General features: G+C 40.2%; 1 protein-coding gene across 1 annotated transcript in view; it reads right to left on the bottom strand.

Annotated features, from left to right (window-relative positions):
* Positions 1 to 2,722: 2,722 nt before the first annotated feature.
* ELP2 (elongator acetyltransferase complex subunit 2) overlaps positions 2,723 to 16,133 on the bottom strand; it is a 47,784-nt gene continuing 34,373 nt past the window's right edge. The window contains exons 18-22 of the mRNA XM_058557010.1: positions 12,551 to 12,743; positions 10,231 to 10,352; positions 8,332 to 8,465; positions 7,670 to 7,783; positions 2,723 to 3,290 (exon numbers count right to left, since the gene is read on the bottom strand). Coding sequence (XP_058412993.1) covers positions 3,134 to 3,290; positions 7,670 to 7,783; positions 8,332 to 8,465; positions 10,231 to 10,352; positions 12,551 to 12,743 — 720 coding nt within the window. The 3' untranslated portion in view covers positions 2,723 to 3,133. The remainder of the gene's footprint in view (positions 3,291 to 7,669; positions 7,784 to 8,331; positions 8,466 to 10,230; positions 10,353 to 12,550; positions 12,744 to 16,133) is intronic.

Raw genomic sequence — 16,133 nt, 5'->3', positions numbered from 1 at the left:
ACTAAATTCTGGCCATGGAGAATAAGCAGAACTATGTGGACTTTCAAGTTTTCTTTAAGTTAGGGACAAGCCTTTTCTTATGCCTTCCTCCTTTCTGCTGGCTAGAATGCAGAGATCCTGGCAGAAGGCGAAGCAGCCATTCTAGTGAGGAAGGCACACACTGAGAACGGCAGACAGCAAAGAAAAAGAGTCTGGGTCCTCTGATCACGTTGAGAAGTCTCCCTGCCCATCCTGGTCTGCCTACCTGGACTCCTTTTGAGAGAGAAAACCTCTATCTGGCCAGAAAATACATATTGCTTTTCCTTTCACACACAGTTGAATCCAAGTCAGACTGATACACTAATATTATCTCCATTTGCAGAGACGAGGGGGAAAGCTTACCCAGTTACAGCCAGTGTGAGCCAGGACTCAATGCACTTCTGATTCCTTAAATTCAGGTTCCAACCCTCGCCTAGACTGCCTTGAGAAATACATAGCATTTGGACAAAAGTGGGTAGAAGGCCTTGCATTCCTCTTACAGTCAACCAGGGATTTGCTAAGGTGGCCAGGAATTCTAATTTAAAAGAGAATGATCCTGTCCTTTTATTTTATTCTTGAATTTGCTCAGCCCCCTCCAATTCCCACATTCTCTCTTTGGAATCAATAACCAATTCTGCTTCCCCCAAGGCTACTGGGAAGACAGTGATTTGGCTCCTTATTGTCCAAAGTACACATTGGAACAACGACCCAATCACCTCTCCTCCATCTAGGAAAGTTATATAGGTCAAGAGACAGCAACTACTTAGGCCGGACCTTGGCATCAATCTGAACTTGGATGCTATGAATCAGGCAAAGAAATGAGATATCAGGGGGAATACGGATGCAAAGTTTCAAGAGTGCCTTTTAGCTTTAGATATTATGAATTACTATAATATAGTTCAGAGGGTGCTCCTTTAGCAGATTAAGACATGCATGTGTAAAGTTACAATGTATGTGTATGAATTACAATGCAGACTGCCCAAATGTACAGCAAGTCCTCTAACCACTTACTGAACTGAATGACACAAGTGACTACTGAGGAATATGCTTCAGGACAATTTGGGAAAACTGTCCATATACAAATTCAAGTGACAAATTAAAACAATAACCAACCATGAACTCAGTCTCTCCAAGGCTAGGCCTGCTTTCAGGGAAACTTAAGGGGTTGAGTTAAGTGCTGGAAAAGGCTCTAAAGGACTAAGTTAGTCCAGTGAATCTGCCGTGGAATCCTGCACGCACTGGATCACAACAAATCCCTGTGTGCCAATGAGAGTAAAGACTCAGAGCCTTTAGCTGATAAGCAAGGAAACTGTAGTCCAGGGCATCCTGGTCTCTGAGGTTAGGAAGCTCAGATGCTCACTACCGTGAGGCGCACACACTCACACGCACACACACGTGCACACACCTGAGGGTATAAGACAAGTTTATATAGACTCAATAGTCTAGAACCACACTGTCCAAATATGGACGGCCACGAGCCACATGTGGCTACCGAGCACCTGAAATGTGGCCAGTCCAAACTGAGATGGGCTCTAAGTGTAGAATACACTTTGTATTATACAAAGACTTTATACGAAAAAAAGTGTAAGATATCTCAATGATTTTTTATACTGATTATATGTTGAAACGGTGCTATTTTGGATATATTGGGTTAAAACAAATGTGTCATTAGAATAAATCTCACCTGTTTCTTTTTACTTTTACTATGTGGCTACTAGAAAATTTTAAATTACATGTGTAGCTCATATTATATTTCTATTGGACTGGAAATACTTGCTAGTGTTGGTCTAGAAACATCCATTTAGACAAAATCTCAGTTAACTCCTTTGGAAGGAAAAATGTCATGCTAGAGAATGGCAAAACTCCCACCAAGAAAATCCTCACCTCTTTTCTTTCAGCACATTTATTACGTACAGTACTCACTTAATTGCCAATTTGCCAGATTACTCCACATTCCATCAGGGTCGGGGCAAGCTTCCACTCCTACGTCAGTCTTTGCAGTGCCTCTCACACCCTCTCTATAACCTCTCTCCACCCAACTCCCAAGCTCCCATCTCTCGTGGCCTGCCTCCCAAACCTCAGCTGGCAGACCCAACACTCTGTTTCTAGTACCTTCTTCTTCCCTCTGCTCCCACTACTCATTCTCCCTGGGGGACATCCTTTACTCTCATGACTCATCTATGCGACTTCACAGAAATTCAGATGATTCAGAACTCCATTTTTGGGGCCGGCCCGGTGGCGCAAGCGGTTAAGTGCGCGCGCTCCACTGCGGCAGCCCAGGGTTCACAGGTTCGGATCCCGGGCGCACACCGACGCACCGCTTGTTAAGCCATGCTGTGGCGGTGTCCCATATAAAGTAGAGGAAGATGGCCACGGATGTTAGCTCAGAGCCAATCTTCCTCAAGAAAAAAGGGGAGGATTGGCAGCAGATGTTAGCTCAGGGCTAGTCCTCCTCACAAAAAAAAAGAACTCCATTTTTTGGCCCCTACATCTATCAGTTTAAATGTCAGGATATCCTACTTTAAGCCAAGCCCGAAGAGAAGAATCTATGGACTTTTAAAGAATAAAGGAAAGGACAGCCTGCAGTTCAAACAACCATCTGCGAAATTCCTAGAATCATTGGTGTGTACTGGGATGAAGGGGTCAGGCCACACTGTGTGTGGTCTGTTTATTTACAAAAATTGTTAAGATAAAAACTGAGTAATCTAGGTTTTATTTCTTTTTATTTTCTATGTCTTCCCTCTGAAAAGGGTAATAAATAATGAAATGTCCCAAAGAGGGGCATATGAGAAGAAAAGGGCCAAAATAACACAAAATTAGGCAAATTCGGTCATAAAGAAAGAAAGAAGAGAGGTTCTTAATCTGGGACACATGGATGCAGGTCTGAATCCCTGAATCTCTGCAAGTATGGGCAAGGTTCTGAGAGTGTGTGCATACATAAGAATTTTGAGAAAAGGGTCTGTAGCTTTCATCAGATTTCAAAGGATCTGCGACTCAACTACTATGGCTATGAGACTTAAAAATGAAACTTGATATGAGGTAAAGAAAAGTTATCTATTTACATGATAAATATTTTAAGACATCAATGACTATATGCCTGTAGTTATTAAGTCCATTACAGTGCACATCTGTTAACCTTGTACATCTTCACAGTATGATCTTCACCACAACTTGCGAAGTGTAACCATTCAGCGCCTCCTGCTTCATTCTGTTCAGTTTTTCCATTACAATTCTTCCAACACAATTTTTTGATAGCAAGTGTATGACTTTGACTAAAACAAAGAGAGAGAAATCATGAAATGAATGTATGCTACGACTAAAAATATTTTACTGGGTGCTCACCTACATGTTAATTTAATCAGTATAATCACATGCTGCATAATGATGTTTCGGTCAACAATGGATCACATATATGACAGTGACCCCATAAGATTAGTACCATGTAGCCTAAGTGTGGAGTAGGCTATATCATCTAGGCTTGCGTAATTACTGTAACGGAGGAAGAAATTTTCCTGCACCCTTCTAGGTTCTTGTGGCTGGTCTAACAATCAAATTCACGGGAGACAGATTAACAGGAGAAAAACAAACAAAAGTTTAATAACATGTATCCATGGCAGAAACCCAGGAAAACCTAGTAACTCACCAAAATGGCTCAAGCCCTCACCTTAAATACCATCCTTAGCTAAAGACAAAAGAAGATGTTGAGGGTGGGGAGAGTTAGGGAAGGAAGGCAATTCACAGGTAGGTGAAAAGGAGCAAATGTTTGGAAAACAACTGTTTGTCTGGCTACATAGAAACAGAAGAACACATGGGCTGGCCCCGTGGTTTAGCAGTTAAGTGCGCGCTCTCCGCTGCTGGCGGCCCGAGTTCGGATCCGGGCGTGCACTGACGCACCGCTTCTCCGGCCATGCTGAGGCCGCGGCCCACATACAGCAACTAGAAGGATGTGCAAGTATGACATACAACTATCTACTGGGGCTTTGGGGAAGAAGAAAAGGAGGAGGATTGGCAATAGATGTTAGCTCAGAGCCGGTCTCCCTCAGCACAAAGAGGAGGATTGGCATGGATGTTAGCTCAGGGCTGATCTTCCTCACAAGAAAGAAACAGAAGAACATAGAGGGGAGCCCAACAAACAGGCTTTTTCTAGGTTCCTCCCTGTCTACCACTTAGTTCATGTCATGCTAAGGTGATAGCTCACTTCCTGAGACAGGTTTTTAATCTGAATTCTTTTAGGTAGTTAAGGGGGATGGAACAAGAAAAACTTTGAGTCTTTTGTTTCTTAAAAATAATCAGCCTAAAATAATTCTCATGTTAAAGAGACACATTTTGAGGTGGCAAATTTTGTTCCCCTTCAGTACACTCTATGATGTTCACACAACAGTGAAATCACCTAATGACACATTTCTCAGAACTTATCCCCGTTGTTAAGTGATGCATGACTGTATGCTCAGCAACTATTAATTTGTTAACATAAATGGAAGTCAGAACCTAAAAATCAAAATATACAGGTTTTCAAATGCCATTACTAATATTTTAGCAATTTTATTTTAACTTGGAAAAAATCTTACTCTATTTATTTAAAACCGTCACACTACATTATCTTGCTCACTGACCAAGGACACCACCAAAAAGAGCAAGAAATAGACAATGAATTTCTGTCAAATTTAGTATTAATGATCAATGGAAGTCATGAAATGGCTATTAAAATCAGTCTTTCAGATAACAATACTAAATGTGTTTCTTTTAAGAACTCCAACTTCACAACATATTCTAGACTATTTTATTCTTTTGATATCCTGTGACATGGATGGACTCTTACTCACCTTTTTACTGCTGGGTAAGGAAACATAGTGAAAGATTTAATAAATTACCCAGTGAAAGAACCTTGGTCTCCAATGTGACCTCTAACTGCATGACCTTGAACAAGAGGCTCATATTAATGCCCTCTCCCCCCTCTTCTAGGCAGACCTAGAAGGCTACCAAACATAGAGATTAATAAATCTCTATGAAAATATAACATCCTCTATAAATTTAACCTGCAAATTAGACCTCCGAACCCAACAAGAATAAAGCATAAAATATAAGTATAAAAAAATAAAGTATAAAGTGAAACACTTAAATAGGTTTTAAGGCAGTAAACACTGAAAACAATACCAGAGCACACAAGTCATGCGTTCAGATGCCGAGAGTCCCTGTCACCAGATGCACTCTCAGAATCAATAGGAAGGAATGAAGTATAACCCTTAAGTAATGAAATACATTTTAAAAAGCAGCACACCAGAACCTATGCAACCAAATGACTGTGAGTACTTGCAAGTGGCCACTCTGGGAGGTTACACACATTTCAACAATGCTGCTGTGCCTCAATGTTTCCTGAAACTCTTCTAAAGGAAATGCTTCCACTTTATGCAGACTATGACTTGAGTATTCTCAATGATAGCTTATCTTCCTTTGAAAATGAATTTGATCATTGAAAGCAGTCAAGAGTCATCTGGAGATGAGCTTTATAAATAAAATGAATGCTGAGCTTAAAAAAAGCGATCAAAATGAGTAAAACTATAAAAGCTATTATAACTGGGTTTCTTGCACCACTAGCAAGCTAGTTTTGAACACAACTGCTAAAGAGAAATTTCAAAAATATTTTAATTGACAACAATATCACTGGAATCTCATTTGTTATTGATCTATATTAAAGTTCTCTCATTTTATTAAAAGAATGATTTGAAATAGTGACATCACTGAAACAAGTATGTGTGTGTATATATATACATATATATATATACACACACACATACACACACATATATACAGAGAGAATATATTGCTTCCCACGGGAGTTACTTCGACGGACAGTACTTATTTGGCTATATAAGCTTTGAGATGGTATGTTTCTTTTTTTTGGAATGGTTCTTTAAATCCAGCATGTTAATAGATCACATTTAGAAGATATGGAGTTTGAGGACCCAACCTTAAAGGCAGTATTTGCTTCTAGTACCTTTGTATCTCACTACTAGCCAAAACTTTCATTTGAAAGGTACTTGAAATTTGGTAACTTGAATATTAACAATCCAAATAATGTGTGTTGAATCAGGAATTAGTGCCTGCAAATCCAAAGTCACCATAATGACTAAAAAAAATCTTAAAATGAAAAACTCAAATTCTGCACATGTCCCCTGCCCATGCTCTTTAAGGGACTTCCTGCCAGTGTCCCACATTCGGGCCACAGAAGTGATCTGGGCACCAGGCAGAGGCAGAGTGAGCACTGTAGGCAGGCAAGGTGAAAGGAAGGAAAAGATAAGGGAGGGGAGCCTAGGAAGAGAGATGATTTCAAACGCCTGGAATATGGAATTTCATTGGAGTACTTCACTCTTTAGTAAGCCAAGAGCATGAACTATATCAACTGCTAAACCGAGCATCAGAGAGGCAGGAGAGACGTCATGAGGGCAGCAGGAATAAAGGCAGACCTCATGTTAACAAATACAATTATAATAAGCACTGACATGCTTTGCCAATAAGGAGACAAGCTCCCATGGGTGAACTATCTTGTACAATACATGTGCTCACAAGTCTCTCCATCAAGCCCATCACTTTCATCATGATACTGTCGTTTGGAATTGTATTTGAAATTATATTTTGAACAGCATGGATAGATGAAGGTTGAGGAATCCTAAGAAAGTCTGACAGAATGATACTGTTGACTTTTTGAAAATTTAGACATTTTAAAAGAATAAAATGGGTTAAAAATTACATTAAAAAATGATCCCTGCTGTCTGGGCAGGTGGGGTGAGGAGGAGGTTGTAAATGGTAGGTACTCTAAGCCAGCTGAGTTGGCAGACGTTCATGCCCAGGTGTGAGGCTTAGCGAGCACTTACTGTGCTTGAAAGCAGTCATGTGGCTTTGAGGGGCACTTGAGAGTTTGCTCTGTTACGGGATCCGAGCTGAAGTGTTCAAACACAAGATGTAGCTACCAAAACACAATCTATAATATTTCAAAAAATTACCAACATTTTGAATCAAATTTTATTAAGCATCTACTGTAGTCAAATTCTAAAGCACACCATTATGAAAATCACTTTCATCTCAAATGTATTGTCTGTAAAGACAATATTATGCAAACAAGCAATCTGGTGAAGCAAACTTTTAAAAACCAAGTGCAGGGCCGGCCCCGTGGCTTAGCAGTTGAGTGCGCGCGCTTCGCTACTGGCGGCCTGGGTTCAAATCCTGGGCGCGCACCGACGCACCACTTGTCCGGCCATGCTGAGGCGGCGTCCCACATACAGCAACTAGAAGGATGTGTAACTATGACATACAACTATCTACTGGGGCTTTGGGGAGAAAAAGGGAAAAAAAAAAGGAGGAGGATTGGCAATAGATGTTAGCTCAGGGCCGGTCTTCCTCAGCAAAAAGAGGAGGATTGGCATGGATGTTAGCTCAGGGCTGATCTTCCTCACAAAAAAAAACAAAACACCAAGTGCAATATAGTCACAAACATTGATTTCAAGAGACTACCACAGAACACAGAGGTACCTAGTGGTAAGCACTATAACTAGAGATGTGTGTCCCTCTCCATGCAAATATGGCATAAAATTTGCAACTAAAGACTCCATGCTTTCTATCTAATGTGACAGAAGCAAAAATAGGAAGAAAATACCTTCGACTTGTTTCTACACAGTGAGTCCAGTCATTTATTTCTGGAACTTGATCAGTCTTTCTCCAGGTGTATAAACAAATCTTTCCACATTCTAATCCTACTGCAACGACGTACCTGTTTTTAAGAGAAGGGGGAAGGCAGTGATTAATTTAGCATGGATTTCTGTTATCTCTACCATGACTCTAAAGTAGCTCCTCACAGTGTTCCCAACTGTCTCTGGCTTACAAAGGACTCTATTTAAAAGCGGCAGCCCAGGACACGATGCACTGCTCCACTGTGCCCTCAAGGAGCCTCCTCTCTCCATTGAGGGTACACACAGATTTACCTCTGTCCTCTGCTGGCAAAGCCCACAAGCCATGTTGCCCTGGCTGGCTGTAGGGGCCCTCATTCTACTGAAGACACTTGTTACAGAGAAAGCACCACACTCCTAAATTTGGTGAAATAAGACCCTTTGAGCCACACTCCCAATCTCTATTTCACCACTGTGAATATCATCAAGTTCTATCAATTTAAAAATTCTTATGAGAAACATAAGCATTATGGAAAAAAATGCAACTCGGAAGCTAAGAGAACCCAAGAATGAAAGTATAAGAGGGCTACATGTTAAGAAACCAAGTGGTCTTCTTAAAGAAAACATAAAACGAAGCCCCACAGAGACTGACCGTTGAGAAAGGTTAAGCACTGGGCAGACACTGACAGCTGTCACAGCTCCACCCACATCCAGGACGGAGGAGCAGGGGCCGATGCTGTGCTCCATGGAGTCATCACTAGAGTCGCACTCACCCCAGACAACCACCTAAGACAGACAGATCAAACTCTGTAAAGCATTCTCTTTGCAAGGGTTCTAGCAATGCATTAGTTTCCATGGTACCGATAATGGTCTGGCATTTAAAAAAATGCATCATTTACATTTGTGTTCCAGGACTGCAGAACATTTCAAGCATCACAGAGAAGCCACAGTGTAGCAGACACAAGTCTCTAGACCTCAACTACCTAAGTGTTTTGGTCCAAAGATGGACTGTCCCTGATCAGAGACCGGGGGTATCTAGCATGCTCTTTACACAGGAAACCAGTTCCAATCCAGTGAGAGTCTATCCATCATGTTCTCACTGAGGGGCTCATGCGTCTCCCCAAGAAATTACCACAAAATGTATGAGGGCCAATCAAGTCCCTGGCTCTTCCTCTATACCACCCACTGCACAGGGAATCAGCTCAGCTGTCAGGAGGACCTAACCTTGACAATATCCTGCATAAGGAAGGCTTTCCTGGAAGCTTATGCCTCAAGGGGGTGTGACTGGTCACAAAGAAATAGAGAGGGCAGTGAAGCAGGTAGTAGTTGCGAAATGCAGGACGAAAGCATGATTCCAAGAGGAAGGTTCTGTCCGAGCAAGCAGACCGTGTTTCTGAAAATGTGCAGCACATGATGCTCTGTCCATTCTAGCCCTGACATATCCCTGAGAGTTACAACTGGACCATCTGCTACTGGGCGTGACTGCAGAGGGCAGAAGCAACTAGCAGAACACAGGCAAACAAATGCCAGGAAGAAATGAATAAGTAGGTGAACAGAAGTGACGTCTGAGGGAAAGCGTTTTCCAGGCTGATGTTTCAGTGTTTCACTGAGCAACAGCATGCCAGGGGTAGCTCTCTGCTCCAGTAATTTGTAGCATGACTACGACTGAGAGGGCAGGGAGAGGAAAGGAAATGCTCAGCTGCCTCCCCACCTCTGGACTGCAGGAACTGCAGAAAAAGGGAACGACATTTTAAAGAGTATGAACACAGAGGAAAGACCAGGAACTAGGTGAGCATTTCCCAGAGAACAGAACGAAGGTCATGGTCAACAACCTACTGCTAGCTAACTTGTTTTGATTTTCTCAAAGCTTGGGACACACACATAACATTGCTTCCTCCATTGAATAAAAAGGAATAATCATTCATTACAGAAAAACATTTTAATTCATAAAAGTATGAAAAAGAAAAGTAGAAACTATTTTTTTCCTTATGCCCCTCCATCCCCTCCTGCTCTGGTTTGTTAGTGTTTTTTTTGTGTGTGTGAGGAAGATCAGCCCTGAGCTAATACCATGCCAATCCTCCTCTTTTCGCTGAGGAAGACTGGCCCTTGGCTAACATCTGTGCCCATCTTCCTCTACTTTATATGGGTTTCTGCCACAGCATGGCCTGACAAGCGGTGTGTCGGTGTGTGCCCGGGATCTGAACCCTGGCCACCAGCAGCGAAGCACGCACACTTAACCACTACGCCATGGGGCCCGCCCCTGGTTTGTTAGCCTTGATCCACTTCATTTACTACTTTTTTCCCACTGGGACTATTTGATGAAAGCTGTGTCTGAAAGGTCTTCTTTTCATATTTAATATTTCAGAGAAATGTACTTACAGAATTTAAAAGTAAGCAAAGCCTTTTTTATCTATGTATATGAAAAACACAGAAGGGAAGATGTAAATTTTTAAAAGTTCTATCAGAAAGTCAGGATTATGTGTTTTCTATCCAAACATACCTGTAATAATATTATTTTGCATTTGAAAAAACATTAAATTTAAAAAACTACCTTTTTGTCCCGGCTCCCAGTGAAGAAATACTTGCTGTCAGGACTCCAATCACAGGACCAAATGATTCTACTGTGCACAGCAGTGATTTTGTTGGTGAAGGCAAAGAGACTGAAAACTGCATCTGGAAGAAACACGTACACACTACTCACAAAGCAGAGAAAGCTATTTGAGAAAGCTATTTTTTACCTGTTAGAAAGCTATATATATATTTTTTTTGAGGTAGATCAGCCCTGTGCTAACATCTGCCAATCCTTTTTTTTTTTTTTTTTTTTTTTTTGCTGAGGAAGACTGGCCCTGGGCTAACATCCATACCCATCTTCCTCCACTTTATATGGGACGCCACTACAGCATGGCTTAATAGGCCGTGTGTCAGTGCGCGCCCAGGATCCAAACCGGCGAACCCCAGGCCACCACAGTGGAGCGCACGCACTTACCCGCTTGCGCCACTAGGCCAGCCCCAGAAAGCTATATTTAAGTGCCATATACAACACAACACATAATTTAGTAAGCAATTTATATACGCTGACCTCTGCAACAGACTAAGGCCAGGCAGCTGATCCCTCACTAAAAGGCTATGGACATACGGTTATTTTTCTAGGAGAGAATACTTTTATTTCTTTTCTAGTAGGAAATTCTCTCTAGTGACTGATGACAAACATCTTCCAGACACTTAACTACAGGTTCAATTTATGCCTATGGAAGAAGCCTGAAGCAATTTAAATCGTACTCAGGAAGTAGCCAGATTTGCATATTAAGCTATGGAAAAAAGATTAATGCACCCTTAAACAAGGTAAAAAAAAAACCTTAAAAAATCTTTTCCCTTGTAGGATTTAAATGTAAGGTAACTTCTAGCCCTTATACGGACTAAGTCTAAAACATAACTACATATGAAGAGAGAAGAGGAATGTATCTATTAATCCATAATCCATAAAGATACAACAAATTAATGGACATATTATTAATATCCCTTTAACTTTTTAAAAAGTAAAGGTTGCATGTTAGGAAAAGACTAGTTGTAAAAGAAATCAGTCTCTTCTAACACGTAGTGTTCAGTATGTGTCACAGTCTCTGGTATTCTCTAAAATACAACAAACTAAGGGACTAGAAATATCACAAGATCAAATTGCATGCAGGTTATATCAAGTGAAAAATTAAAAACAGGATTAAACGGGCCAGCCTGGCGGCATAGCGGTTGGGTTCACACACTCCACTGCAGCAGCCTGGGGTTCTCGGGTTCAGACCCCAGTTGTGCACCAACGCACCACTTGTCAAGCCATGCTATGGCAGTGTCCCATATAAAACAGAGGAAGATGGGCATGGATGTTAGCCCAGGGCCCATCTTCCTCAGCAAAAAGGAAGGGGATTGGCAACAGATGTTAGCTCAAGGCTAGTCTTCCTCACACACAAAAAAACAGGATTAAACAACACAAAGATACTTTAAACACTCTCTAGATTCTACCCATTCAAAGAAACTGGGGCAACAGGAATAGGTCACTGCTTTGCAACAACACGAAGCCTTTTTTTTCCTTCTCTCTTTTTTCAATTTATGCCAGGCTCAGAGTAGAATATAGGTAGGTGTATTAACATCTTGCCCAGGGGTCATGTTATTCACAGGTGAATGCCTAAAATGCCCTTCTCAATTTCAAAGTGAGAGGGGTGGGCAGGAAAGACAATGGTCCTTCTAAGTTTCACAATGTAATTGTATATTCATTATTCCTGTCCCATAAAACCCTAACCCAGAATATGCCATCCATTTGGTTGTTTTGTTTTGTTTTGTTTTTGAGGAAGATTGGCCCTGTGCTAACATCTGTTGCCAATCTTCCTCTTTTTCTGTTTTCTCCCCAAAGCCCCAGTACATAGTTGTGTATCACAGTTGTAGAGCTGTAGCTCTTCTATGTGGGACACCGCCTCAGCATGGCTTGATGAGCAGTGAGTAGGTCTGCGCCCAGGATCCAAACCAGTGAACCCTGGGCCGCTGAAGCAGAATGCATGAACTTAACCGCTATGCCACTGGGCCGGCCCCAATCCATTTGGTTTTATGGTAGCATTCTGTAACTATATGAAAAATCTAAATTTTCTATACATAGATTTTTATGTTTCTTTAACTGACATGTCTGAACACATGCCATCCCGACTACATAATCACAAGGAGGTCATCCCTTGTAAATCTTACAAGGAAGGTCGAGTCTTCCTCAGTTATCACAGAACTTTAGAAACTTCACAACCACGAGACTCTGCCATTGAGCAACAGCTGCTCAATGTGGATAAAACAGACATAACTGTTTCACTAATAATCTTGCCAATCAGAAGCTGTTTTACCTAACTCAGGTGAGATTGTGTCCTGCCTTTTCCACAGTGACCAGGTTCGATCTCTGGAAACAGCTAGTAAGAACTTGTCATCAGGAGAGAAGGCCATCTGCGTGACAGTCAAACTGTGGAAAATTAAATTCTGCACTTGTTTCCAAGATGTAGTGTTCCAAAGAATGATGGCTGCATGCTCTTTCTTAGCTGCCTGTAGGACAGAGATGAAACAATGAAGCAATTTAAGTAGAAATAAACTGAAAAGAAAACATTTTTCAAAATAATATGTTGTTTCTATGGGTATATTTTATGTATCTGTGTAAATGCAAAAAAAAAATTCTGAGGCAATACATAATACAACCAGGTGTAATCTCTGGGAAGAGGAAGACTAGGATTAGAAAAGATGAATCACTGGACCCTGACACTGTAATCACAATGTTTTAATATTTTACAAGAAGCATGTATTTGTGTATTAATTGCGTAATCAATACTTTAGAGATTTTCACTTCTGGTCAATCTGGAGTAACAGGAACCAGATTTACTCTCTTGTGTGAAAAAACTAAAAAAAGAGACAAAACACATGAAATGCTGGCACTCCAAAACATTAGATACCTGGCAGCAAAGAACACTGATCCCTGAGAGACAAAATCAGTCAGAGAACAGAAAAAAAAGATAAAGAAAAAAAACAAAAGAAAATCACCGAACTCTACGGTAACTTTAAGTGGCTAAATATAGGTGTAACTAGAGTCCCCAAAAGGATGAGAAGCAACAATATTTAAAAAGATAATGGCTGAAAAAATTTTCCAAATTTGATGAAAACAATAAATGTGCAGATCCAAGAAGTTCAATAAAACCCAAACACAAGAAACATGAAAAAACTATACCAACAATAATCAAACTGTTTAAAACCAGTGATAAACATAAAACTGCAGTTGGAGGCAAAAGACCCATTACTGAGGAACAAAGAATAATTACAGCCAACTTTTCATCTGCAACAATCCAAGTCAAAAGAAAATGGAGCACATCTTTAATGTACTGAAAGGAAAACCAACAATTCTTTACTCACCATAAATAGTGTTAAAAAATGAAGGAGAACTAGATTTTTTTCAGACAGGCAAAAGCTAAAAAAATTCATGACCAGCAGAACTGAATTACAAGAAATGTTAAACAATATCCTTTAGGCAGAATAAAAATGCTATCTGATAAAAAATTTCTCTTATTACTTAAATCTTTTTAAAAGATAACTGACTGCTTAAAGCAAAAATAATAATATATCGTGGGATTTCTACGAAGAAGTAAAATGTACAACAATACCACAGAACTAGGCAGAAATGAATGTTTACTTCTGTAAGGAAAAAGTGCAGCATTACTTGTAGGTAGACTGTGGTAAATTAAAGACGTATACTATATTGGGGCCAGCCCCGTGGCTTGGCGGTTAAGTGCACGCACTCCGCTGCTGGCAGCCCGGGTTCGGATCCCGGGCACGCACTGACGTGCTGCTTCTCCGGCCATGCTGAGGCCGCGTCCCACATAGGGCAACTAGAAGGATGTGCAGCTATGACATACAACTATCTACTGGGGCTTTGGGGGAAAATAAATACATAAATAAAATTAAAAAATAAATAAAGACGTATACTATAAAATGTAGAACAATCAATAAAATAACACAACAAAAAGTTATATTTAGTAACCAAACAGAAGAAATAAAATGGAATCATAAAAAGTAAGTAATCCAAAAGAAATAAAATGTAACGAAGAACAGATGGATCAAATAGAAAATAAATAACAAGATGACAGATTTAAATCCAACTGTATCCATTATCACATTAAATACAAATAGTAAAATAAATGTCCCTATTAAAATGAAAATCAAGATGAGTAAAAAAGCAAGACTCAACTCCAATAGTCCTCCCTTAACCACAGGGGATATGTTCCACGATCCCTAGTGGATGCCTGAAACTGCATACAGTACCAAACCTTATATATATTATGTTTTTTCCTAAACATACATACCTATAATAAAGTTTAATTTATAAATTAGGCACAGTAAGAGAGTAACAACAACTTCTCTTTGACATATTCAAATTGCCGGCATCACTACTCTTGCACTTTGGGGTCATTATTAAGCAAAATAAGGGGTATTTGAACACAAGCATTGTGACACCATGACAGTCAATCTGATAATTGAGAGTGCTAAGTGACTAACGGGCAGGTAGTGTATACAGCGTAGATACAATGAACAAAGGGATGATTCACGTCATCCTTTTGTTGGAAGGGTGGAATGGAGCGGGACAGCACAAGATTTCATCACACAACAGCATGCAATTTAAAACTCATGGGGCTGGCCCCGTGGCTCAGCGGTTAAGTGCATGTGCTCCGCTGCTGGCGGCCCGGGTTTGGATCCCGGGCGCGCACGGATGCACCGCTTCTCTGGCCATGCTGAGGCCGTGTCCCACATACAGTAAATAGAAGGATGTGCAGCTATGACATACAACTATCTACTGGGGCTTTGGGGGAAAATAAAGAAAGAAAGAAAATTATAAAAAAAATAATAATAAAAAAATAAAACATATGTATTATTTCTGGAATTTTCCATTTAATATTTCAGACTGTGGTTGACCACAGGTAACTAAAACTGTGGAAAGCAAAACCATAGATAAGAGGGGACTACTGTATACGCTGCCTCCAAGAAACCCACTTAAAATGAAAGGAAACAAATAGCTCAAAAGTAAAACGATGGAAAAAGATATATATAATTCAAGCACTACTCAAAAGAAAGCTGGAGTGGCTATAGTAACATCAGACAAAGTAGACTTCAGAGCACAAAATATTACCAAAAATAAAAAGGGTCATTTGATAATGATAAACTAGTCAATTAATCAAGAGGACATAATCATAAATGTTCATGGATCTAACAACTGAGCTTCAAAATACATAAAGCAAAAACTGACTGAACTACAAAGATTAAAAGACAAGTCCACAACTACAGTCAGTGATTTCAAAATGCCACTTTCAATAAAACTGAAACTATAAAGATGACTTGAATAATACTATCAACCAATCTGACATAATTCATATTTTTAGAACACTCCACCCAATGGAAACAGAATCCACATTCTTTTCAAGTGAACATGGAAATTTACCACAATTAAATTTCAAAGGATTCAAGTTATACTATGCTCTTTGACCAGAAGGAAATACAATGAGAAATCAATAACAGAAAGATATCTTGAAAACACTCAGTATATGGAAACTAAATAATAGTACATTTCAAAATAACCTCTAGGTCAAAGATGAAATCAAAGGGAAATTAGAAAGTATTTTTAATTGAATGAAAGTGAAAACACAACATAAAATTTGTGGAATGCCTCGAAACAATACTTAGAGAGAAATTTATAGCACTAAACACCTATATTAAAAAGAAAGATCTGGGGGCCATGGCCTAGTGGTTAAGTTCTGCGTGCTCCACTTCATCGGCCTGGGTTTGGTTCCTCGGCGTGGACCTACATCACTCATCGGCGGCCACACTGAGGCGGTGACCCACATACAAAATAGAGGAAGACTGGCACAGATGTTAGCCCAGGGCAAGTCTTCTTCAAGC

This window comes from Diceros bicornis, chromosome 16, assembly GCF_020826845.1.
Source record: "Diceros bicornis minor isolate mBicDic1 chromosome 16, mDicBic1.mat.cur, whole genome shotgun sequence".
In the NCBI taxonomy this organism is placed as follows: Eukaryota; Metazoa; Chordata; class Mammalia; order Perissodactyla; family Rhinocerotidae; genus Diceros; species Diceros bicornis.
The sequence above is the reverse complement of the archived record's forward strand: the minus strand, read 5'-3'. Positions and strand labels throughout refer to the sequence as shown.